Source organism: Prunus mume, linkage group LG3 (genome assembly GCF_029339155.1).
Source record: "Prunus mume cultivar Tortuosa linkage group LG3, ASM2933915v1, whole genome shotgun sequence".
Classification (NCBI taxonomy): Eukaryota; Viridiplantae; Streptophyta; class Magnoliopsida; order Rosales; family Rosaceae; genus Prunus; species Prunus mume.
Window position 1 is genome coordinate 25,186,267 of NC_142700.1, and position 10,454 is coordinate 25,196,720.

Consider the following 10,454-nt stretch of genomic DNA (forward strand, 5'->3'; position numbering starts at 1 on the left):
TAATTTATATTAATATTGTTTTAAGGAATAAATTTTTTTATAAATTTTGGACTGAAAATACCCCTTAATAAGTAACCAGAGTTCGAAGAATTTGACAGAATTTAAGGATTGTCTTTAAATTACTTCAAATTGAAACCACAAAGGCAAAAATGATCAAATTGAAACTACAAGGACCTTAGTAGTAAAAATAGTAAACCACAGGAACCAAAAGTGACTTTTTGCCAACTTTTTTTTAGCATAAATCGAACCGAACCGCTCATACATTAATGATTCAACTAAGGACTTACCCTCTATTTAGTGTAAATAATGTACAGTGAATATATATATATATATATATTATATCCTATCCTAATGATATATCATACAGTTGGGTTTTAGGACATCTACTTTTCAACATTATCCTCCAGTTTATTATACGAATTGGATACAGATGTTTATAATTGCTGATACAAAACCTGATCATTCAACATGCTCTAAAGTGTTCATAGAAAATCTCACTTCCAAAAGTTCAAACACCAACGACTTCACATGACGGCACAAAAACATGCTCTAAGGTCTACTAGTGAGCCTTGATATGAGGGTAGAGTCCCAAAATGTGCTCCGGCATGAAGTCATGCCGTGTTAGAATTCCAACAATTGGAGGTCTCTGCAATGTGTACAGAAAAACATCAGAAAGTTGCTTAGAAATTAGTTTCGGACATTTATTTGGAACTGTTATTGAAGTTTATAAGGTAAGGAAGATTGGAGACAAAATCATCTAGAGTTTCCAAGAGTAAATAAAGAGAAATATACCAAAGCAGATGCAAACAGTGGCCTATTTAACTTGAGCTAGAACAAAACAAAAAAAAGAGGAAAGGAAATGTTGAGATTTCTTCTCCAGGATAAGGTATAGTGCTTAAATTTCCACCAAGATTGGCAGCCTTATTCACATGCTAGAACTAACCATACACAGAAAGAAAGAGAGCAGGAGAAAGGTAAGGGGAGAACAACTTACCCCTTGGCTCTTTGGTACCAAACACAGGTGTCTTAGACCAAGTTGTCGAAAGAGAATAGCAGCTTTGGCTAGTGACATAGTCTCAACGACTGTGTACGGCGATGCATTTGTAATAGGATGGAGATCAACATACATATCCATCTCCTCCTCTTCGATATCAAGATCCTCCAATTTGATTCCCTTTCCTGATCCTGCCTTAGCGAAATCAAATGCAGCAAATCTGCGTAAGATCTCTGCTCCACAAACAACCCTGTCTGTCGAAAAAATCTTACCCTTAAGCAAAATAAGCAAATGAGACCTTAAAACCAGACCAGACAATTCTGGAGCGTCTGAAAAAGGTGGTTCATCAATCACTGGAAATCCGTTATGCCCTGTAGTCCTCAAAGCATCCAATATGCGTCCTACCTTCTCAATACCAGAAAAAGTAACCAATGGACCAGAAACAACATCACTTGTGACCAAATGCCTCATGTATGGCTCTGCATGAGCCTCCAAATAAGGCAATCCCTTTATTTTAACTATTTGGTCATAAATACCCTTGTTGAAGTTATCAGCTACAGTTTTCGAAATAAGGAGAACCAACATGACGAGGGGAAGCAAAAGTAAGTCATTGGTGAGTTCAAGCAGTATAATGCATAGGGAGACTGTCATTCTCATAGTGCCACCCAGGAAGGAGGCAGCTCCAAGTAGGGCAAAGAGACCTGTGTCAAGAGCAGAGATTGATTCAAACAACCTCCCAACAAGACGTCCATAGCAAGCTCCAGCTAATATGACAGGGATGAAGAGCCCAGAGGGAATAGCAATGCCGTAAGTGATAATTCCAAGGAAGTAAACGGCGGCAAAGAAGATGAAAAGAGAGGAAATGTGAAATTCTTTTGTTGTACTGGTGCTGAATAGATTACGAATGGCATCATCATTAGTGTTTAGAAATAGGGAGGCAAGGTCATTGTAATAGCCTGATGGGCAATTGAAGCTTTTATAGTTACCAGATTGACCAACAGTAGGACAACTCACACTCTCATCAGTAGGGCATGCTTGGCACACCGCAAACCATGGTAAGCCATAAGAAAGACATGATGTCAAGAGAGCAATGGTGATAACAAGTAAGATTTTGGCCGCAGCACCTTTTCTGCAGCAAAAGAAAAGCCAGATAAATTTAGGAGGAAAACATGCGAACTTGGTTAAAAACAACAAAACCAGAGCAACTGAGCAAATGATTATGATCAAAATCTCAGATGCCTTATCACTGCATCTAAATAAGGTCATGTTCTCAGTCGTGATAGAAAGAATGGGATCAGTATTTTTAGCACATGACCAACAAATTTAGAGGAGATTATTTTACAAGTGAAAAATCCCAGAAGTCACAATTGTGTAGGAGAACATACTCATGAATGATGCTATAAGTTCGAATGACCTTATCCACAAGATAGTTATAAACGCTTCCAAAAATTCCTCCAAGAATTCCTAGGAATAATACTGCTAGTATATCAGGAACACTGTATGTTGCACTGGCTGCACTGACATCATACATGATAAGACCTCCTTGCCCAAATAGCCCACAGTTTCCGGTAGTACAAAATTGTATGAAGACTCTCAATACTATGGCGACAACTGCTGTTGTGAAAAATGTCCTCCAAAGAAGAGCACTCCGCCACCTGAAGTTTTCCAGTAAAGACAACACGTATTCTTAGAACCTATGTGTTACACATTCCAAGCACCAATAATCATGGTACTGAAACCATTTTGCAATCTCAAGGGAATACCTTGCAAGCAAGGATTCTAATCATTTATATTTCTGATGAGTAAAGAATTTAGTATTATTCTAAGATCTTTCTATCATACAAAATTGGAAATAAGATCAAAGTGAGATCTAAATACAATCCTACCCTTCAACTTTTGGTAATAATTGCCTGTGCAGGAGAATTAAACCTGTCTGCTTCTACTTAGTTTACCATTTCACCAGACAAGGGTTGCCTCTCAGGATGGTAATCCCTACATAACCAGGGCGCTTACCATTTCATTCAAATTTCTATATCTTAAAACACTGTAACCCTAATTTTATAATACAATTGTGGTAAGAATAAAAACATTAACAGTTTCTACATAATTTGTGTAACATACCAGTTATGCAGGTAAAATCCACAACATTGCCCATGATAATGTAACCATCGTCTCTGTTTTCAAAGGGACAGAAAAAGGAATATGCGAGTTCATTTTTTAAGCCCTTAACGTTCTTTAACGCATCGTGTGTTCAGAATGGATATCACTTCAACCACTTATATAGGAAACATAAATGAGCAACTAACTTAGCAGTCTAAATTCCTGGTTACATATCAAATTCCAGCAAGCTTGCTGAAGCATGGACAGTAAAACACTACAAAATAATAGAAAAGAGAGAAAATGTGATGGGAACAAACTGAAGTAATTTGACGTGGGCAAAAATATGGAAACTAGACTTGTTTACTTGGTTTTTATTATTAATATTTTAGTAGATTTATGATTACTATTATTTCCTCATCATAGTGTGATAGGAATTGGGGCAAAACTGTTTTACAGTTTTGGTTAGTCAGTTAGCCACATGTCAAGTTTTAGTTGGGACTTTGTTAAAAATTACTGTTGTAACCTCGTCGGTGGCTTTATTACCAATTGGGGAGCCATTGTACGATTATGTTGAGAAATATACAGAAATACTTCTTGGTCAATTCCTAAGGTTGAAAGATAGAGTCTTATCATAGGGGGAATTTATTAGTTAACTGTCTATACAAATAGATGTCTCTTGCAAGGGAATTTCAGCTTTGCCTATTGATTCAAATGAAAAAACTTTACCTAATTTTCTCTCCGTGTTCAGAGAGAGAGAGAGAGAGAGAGAGAGAGAGAGAGTACCACGAAGCTGCCTCTTCAAGAGCAAACAGAACACCACCAACTGGGGCACGAAATGCAGCAGCTACACCAGCAGCAGCACCACATGTGATCAAGTCTCGTCGGTCGCGATCGTTTTTGAAGTATCTTAGCCATGACCAAGTTAGATGATACTTGCGAGAGCCTCCCTGCCCAAGAAAAGAGGCTATGCAAGCACCTGTATGTACCATAGGCCCTTCTTTACCAACCACAAATCCGGCAGAAACACCAAGAATGGAACCAAAAATCTGTTAAACCCAGAATGATATGCATCAGATAGAAATTCAAAGATTTAGATTTAGGTTTATTAAAGAAAAAATTAATTAGGTAATCTCTGACAATTCAGAATTTTGAGGATGCGCTACATAAACAAAAGCAAAATACCTTTCGAGCAAAATATGTCAAAAGAGCAAATAACACATAGAAGAGAGATATATATTGTAGTAAGGTATTGTATTTGGTGCACAATAATACAATAGATGGAAGCACAGCGTCTCTAACCATCTAGCCCTTTCCACCTCAATAGGGTGCCAATCCAACCCTTCCACACTCCGCCTTTCCCCTCATTCCTTTGAGTAAAGTCTCTTGAAAAAGTTAAATATTTCTTCCTCAATCCTCCTCTCATTGTCAGTGAAAGATCCATCACTCAGTTCCAACCTTCCTATCAAATTTCCCTCTTTCTCCCATTTACCACTTCATGAAACAGTTTGGCATTAAGTCTCTTTCCCAATCCACTTTTTCCTTTTGCCCCCACACTCTCTTCCTTAAAAACAAGTTCTTCAAATTTTAGCCTTAATCTTGCCCTCTCCCATCTTCTCACTTCCCGCATTTTCTCTCTCCTTCCTCCGACAAACCTAAACTTTTTTTTTCCTTTCCATTTCCATATCCTTTTTCGTTTTCCTTTTCACATGCAAACGAGGAAAGAACATGACACTTGAACTATTTCCACTTTCATAATAACTCACATATATTTGTCCTATATACAAATGTATGCACATGCATGTGCACACACGCAGTGGAAGAGGAGGGGGGAGGGTAATCCCTCTGTACCTTGACAAAGAGAGTGCTCGGAGCCAGTATTGAATGCGCATCCACACCATTCAAATAAGCTTTCACCTCAGGAATACCAGAACCTGCCGCAGCAGGAGCAATAAATGCACAAAGAGCTGCTGCTACTGCGGCTAAACCTACATTGCTGGCAGCATATGCTGCAAAAGCCTTGTAATATCTGCACTGAAACCATTTTACTGTTACATTTATTTATTCTATAAACACATCCAGCAAACTCAAATAAGCATTGCTCAAGCATTTACGTTAGCGATAATGACCAAAAAGCAAAGTTACCACAGTACAATAATATCCTTACGAACCATGATCCTGGATCACTCAATCCAAAACATGGTACACGTCCATTCTATAAGAAACTTCTTCCAATTTATCGCTTTGGATTTTCTCTGCTGCAAATAATATAAAGGCAGATTTGTTGTGGATAACTGTTTATCTAATGACGCATGTTAAATAACCTAGACACTTATATTTGCCCACACTTAACCAATTCAAGAACCAGTTAACAAAATTCCAGCCCCTCTTTGTGTTCTCCCCCATGCTCCTACCATGCTATAGCTCTATATTATATTTCTCTTTATTCCAAACGAAAAGAAAAAAAACAAAAACAAAAAACATAGTTGTCAGCAGCAAATCAGCCACACAGAAAAGCTCAAAATAAAAAATAAAAAATTCTGCACTCTGAAATTTTGAGATAAACAAAAAACAAAAAAGAGGCTATAAGTCAGAAATAGAAGAATTCATTCATATATATTTTTTTATTATAATTTTAATAACTAGAACTTCCTCTCCCTAAGCCCCGGGCCCCCCACCCCTCAAAATAAAAAACAAAAACAAAAAAAGTGCAATGCTTCTCAAGGAATTTCCATATCATTAAGGATGAATTCAATACATTGTCTTATTACATATAAAAAAACTTCTTTTGAAGCAGACTACAAGAATTAATATAAGGCTACACCCAATCCTCCATGTTCTGAGGTTAGTGGTGTATCATTTTCCTATTTACAATCACCTATCAGAATGATCAGCATAGTGAAAGTGCAAGGAAATATGGAGGTGTTTTTTTTTTTTTTGGCAGCTCCTGCTAAGCAGGATTATTTCCTGCATGTACAGTATGTGTCAGCTATCAGTACAGATAAAAGATGCTATTACAGCCCATTTTCATTGCCAACCTTCATGGCTTGTACGACAGAATGTAGCAACTAATTTATATTAAAAGACTACACAGTTTCCTCAGAAAAATGTATACTGAAGATTTAAATAAAAAAAATGTCAAAGAAAAAGAATATCATAGATTGACGTTGTGGAAACAAGGCTTACTTTTTGTCAGACATGAGATCGCTAGTCAAAAGTAGCTTGAATCCAGCTATATTCTCAACTGCAATATTATTGAAAAAGCCAACTAGTCCAGTAACAAGCCCAATGAGAAGTGCAAAAGCCCACTTTAGCACAACATACTGAAATACTTGAATCTTCTTAGCTGACCTCCAGTCTTGCCTAAATAGTTCATTTTCAAAAATTCTGCAATGCATTTTAAACAAACGATATCTTAGCACTCAGCAAACAACACCTACAGAACAAGAGTAAGATAATTCCATAAAGTATTTAAGCACCCAAGGCATCATATATCACCCCGAAATGTTACTCAGATTGGGACATTGCATAAACACAGAAGAAATGAACTAAAGATGTTTAGGAGCATTCCCACAGGAACAGGAAAGAAAATGATATAATGCAAATGCGAGCAATATATGTGATTACTGAGGTAAAACTATGAAGCAAGCCACAATTGTGAATATTGCTAATAAAAATAGAAGGATCTACATTTAATCTCAAAGGAGAACAAAACCAAGTTCCCTGATTCCCTCAGTAGGCAATTATGCCTCTAACCAGAAAACTGAAATTTACATCTAGCATCCACCCTGGTCTTGGATGAAATTTGTGTTAACTCGACAATAAAGTTAGCATGAGCCATGGGCCAGGGATCCCATGAACTAGAAAGTTTTCATCCCCTTGACCAACCTTGAAATGATATGAAAAGTAGCTAGCTAAAGCTTATTGTAGACCTGTTAAGAGGACCATTGTTCCACCTGAATTAACCTCTTTAAATGAGGTTGACATTTTACCAACTAACCGATAAAAGTCGCCAATCTCCTTCGTGCAAAACATTCAGTAAAGAAATCATCAGAATTTAAAGTTCAATATTCTTGGGGAAGGTGATTCTAAAGACATAATTACTGAAGTACAACAAATCTAGTGATCATAAACTAAAGATCCGAAAGTAGGTAGCGTGGTCCTAGCACATTTATCTTTTTTCATGTCCTCAGGAGTCAAGACCACCAAAAACAAATCAAAGATGGAATCTTCCTAGGCCATAACCATCAAAACAATTAACCAAAAAAAAGCAAAAAAAGGAGCTATCAAGATAAGAAAACCCTGCCAAAATAATCTAGGAAACAGACCCTTTTTCCTTTTTGGGATAAACAAGTTATGTCTCCTCCTATTATGGCATAACATTTAGTCAGTAACTCACACCAAACCCAGATTCAAACCAGTCATAGAGGGAGGAGGATCCAAAAAAATAAAAGATGTAAAGGCCCATTTTGAACAACGGTTTGACAACTATTCTTAGGTGAGGAAGAGAAGCTTACTCGTAGTCAAGGCTCTCAATGGGACAGACATTGGAACCCACAATGGCAATCTGGGAAGTTGTATTTTTCCTCTTAGTCAGAAGTGGTTCGCCGTATGTCGTCGTGTTCTCCCTCTCCTTTCCATCCAATAAATCCAAATTCTCAATGTCAACACCACTTTCCCTTCGTAATGGCAAGTTACTGGCGCTATGATTTCCTTCATCCATCTTAGTCTTAGACTTCTCTTTCTCAATTATGTATACATCATCTGACTGACTTGAGATTGAAAAACAAATAAGAATCCAAAATATCCAAACCCAGAAACTAGAATACACTAAACTCAAGCTGGATAGCAAGAAATGGAACGTTTTGTGTTGGGTTCTTACAGTAGTTGTTGTTTTGGGTTAAGACTAAAGTCAATGACTCAACGATCCCAAGCCAAGCCAGATAGAGACTACATCTTTCTTCCGTGATGTGATCTTATTGCGGACGAATCTGGTCAGCACCAACTTGACCAACCAAATACAATAGAAAGTCCGCTTGTCATATCTTTGAGAAGAAAAATAAAAACACTAGTTTTGTAATAAAAATAAGACTTATTTACTGTACTGCCTCCTAAAATTTCAGTCAAATCTTACTTTATTCCCTTAAAGTTAAAATGACCCACTTAACCTCATTAATCGTAATTTTGTGTTCCATTTTAACCCCCATTGTTATCTCCGTTAATAATTCTGTCAATTTTGATGATGTTACATGACTATTTTAGTATTTTTACTATAAGTGATGATGTGTCATGTGAATAACCCACTTTTTTTGTTTAAAATTTAAATTGAATTAAATATAAAATCTATATATATAAAGCAAAATACATAGAATGATGAAACATTCAAAATATCAAAAAATGCTCTTGGTTAATTCAAACATTAAAAATTGAAATTATTAATTAAATGAGGATAATATGGTAAATTCACTTTTTTATATATAAAAAATAAAAATAAAAACAAAATCAGATAATATGTGCTACTTTTATGAAACATAACTATCCATATTATATATTCTTAATTCTAAAAATAAAATAAAAAATAAAAAATAAGACCAATTGGCACATGCGTGAGCATGTGCCAAAGGGCAGTATAATATAATATAATATAATTACTTGTTTAATTAAAAAATTATGTTTAAAAAAATGGAAAAATTAATAAATAAAAATCTTTCTTCCCTATGCTTTAATCCAACTCTTCCCAAAGATCAATTCTTATCCCCAAAGAATAGCATCATCCATCCTCCTTTCTCCTCTCTCTGCAACCAACCACCTCACCATCATCCATAATCACCCATACCCCAACCAGCCATACATTTCAGTTGGCTTGTTATGGCATCAAATCTTAAGTAACCTCGACCACACGTTCTCATTCTGTTTAAAATGAACTACCATAAGTCCAAAACAAGAGAAATTCTCATTATGTTCCCTCTTTTGTGGGTCCATAAACCCTTGCCTTACACTCGTTTCGCCGACTGCCATATGCCCACATTTTAATCTATAACATAATCTTCTACCATAGTTCATCCATCAACCATATACAACATATATATACAAATTGTCAAAAATATTAGGCTCGCCATTACAATTACCCAATCAAAACTCTGTTATAAACTAACAAAATGGCTGCTTCACATCACAACATCCCATCTCCGCTGCTCCTATCAACATCGTTTAACGATAGTGCTGGGTTCATGCCCACGAGTCGCCGCAAGATGACGATGCACATGACCTTCTTTTGGGGCCACATTGCCGAGGTTCTCTTCTCGAGTTGGCCCGGCGGCAACAACCCGGTCATGTATGATGGTTGTGGGTGGGTATGGCTAGTGGTGGAATACGAAATCATGGTTAAGGGGGTTAAGTGGGCCACTTTAACTTTTGGGTGGTAAGTGAGATTTGACCAAAGTTTCAGGGGCCACTACAGTAAATAAGCCTAAAAATAAAATAATCAGAGTATGAAAAGTACCACTGAATATTGGGAGTAGAATTATATTTGCTCTTCTAGTGTTTACACTGACAGAATTCTCTCATAGAACTCACTAAACTCAGATTTCACACTATCTCTTCTTTTCTCCTACTCTCTCTTTCTTCTCTTCCTTTCTTTCCTCTCTTCTCCGTTGGTGTGTTTTGCTAAGCAATGAGAAGCCTATTTATAGGCAAATTGGATGGCTTCCAACATCATCATTAAGCTTTTTGAATATTATTTCCTTCTTTTTTTTATTTGGGCTCCAAAATTTTCTTTATAACACTCCCCCTTGGTGACCATAATGTATGGAATATGCCTCCTTAAAAATCTTGCCAGTAAAACCTAGTGGGACAAAAACTGGTCAAATGGAAAAAGAATACATAACCATGTGTAACATAAAATTTTGTGTATATTGACATGTGTGTGACATTGCCTTGTTAAAATCTTGCCAGGAAAAACCCAATGAGATAAAAACCTGGACGAAGGAAAAAGAGTACAGACTGTGATGATCTTTATTGACAGGTCACTCCCTCTGATGCTTGGCAAAATATCTTTTAAGCCATATTGTTGATCATCTTTCTGAATGTCATAGTTGACACTGCTTATGTGAGTCAATCTTGTAATATTGTTGGATGCTCCCCCTGAAGAATATCTCCCCCTAATATCTTCATGACTATCTTTCTAGAGGGAACATCTTTCGGACTGAGTGAATGATGTAGCCATCAACAATTTATGTAGTTGAGTAAGCAAATATATTTGCAGTGAGCTATCTCTATGTAAATCATAGAATTTCCAAAGTCTGCGAATCAAACAAAACCTGGGCTATTTGTAAGTTCACTTGAAAAGAATATGCCCATATAT

The 10,454-nt window shown here is 36.5% G+C and overlaps 1 protein-coding gene across 3 annotated transcripts; it reads right to left on the reverse strand.

Annotated features, from left to right (window-relative positions):
- Window positions 1-387: 387 nt before the first annotated feature.
- On the reverse strand, window positions 388-8,141 carry LOC103327164 (chloride channel protein CLC-c-like). 3 transcript variants are annotated; one of them, XM_008229451.2, is made up of 8 exons: window positions 7,974-8,141; window positions 7,609-7,863; window positions 6,278-6,478; window positions 4,943-5,120; window positions 3,878-4,140; window positions 2,380-2,649; window positions 995-2,123; window positions 388-646 (listed from the first exon to the last, which is right to left on the reverse strand). In XM_008229451.2, exons 2-8 carry the CDS (start codon window positions 7,812-7,814, stop codon window positions 560-562), a joined length of 2,334 nt encoding a protein of 777 aa, XP_008227673.2. In that variant the 5' UTR covers window positions 7,815-7,863; window positions 7,974-8,141; the 3' UTR covers window positions 388-559. The 3 variants fall into 3 exon arrangements, with proteins under 3 accessions (XP_008227673.2, XP_088904450.1, XP_088904451.1); XM_089048324.1 differs by having other exon boundaries at window positions 3,821-4,140; window positions 7,974-8,140; XM_089048325.1 differs by having other exon boundaries at window positions 7,609-8,140.
- Between the last annotated feature and the right edge of the window lie 2,313 nt (window positions 8,142-10,454).

What these genes read in the sequence shown, in the direction of transcription:
- LOC103327164 (XM_089048324.1), bottom strand. Translation starts at nt 7,814, where the DNA reads ATGGATGAAGGAAATCATAGCGCCAGTAACTTGCCATTACGAAGGGAA. An exon ending in CGAGCACTCTCTTTGTCAAG is followed by an intron (nt 4,141 to 4,942) that starts GTACAGAGGGAT and finishes TGGGTTTAACAG; the next exon opens with ATTTTTGGTTCCATTCTTGG. An exon ending in ACTTATAGCATCATTCATGA is followed by an intron (nt 2,124 to 2,379) that starts GTATGTTCTCCT and finishes CTTTTGCTGCAG; the next exon opens with AAAAGGTGCTGCGGCCAAAA.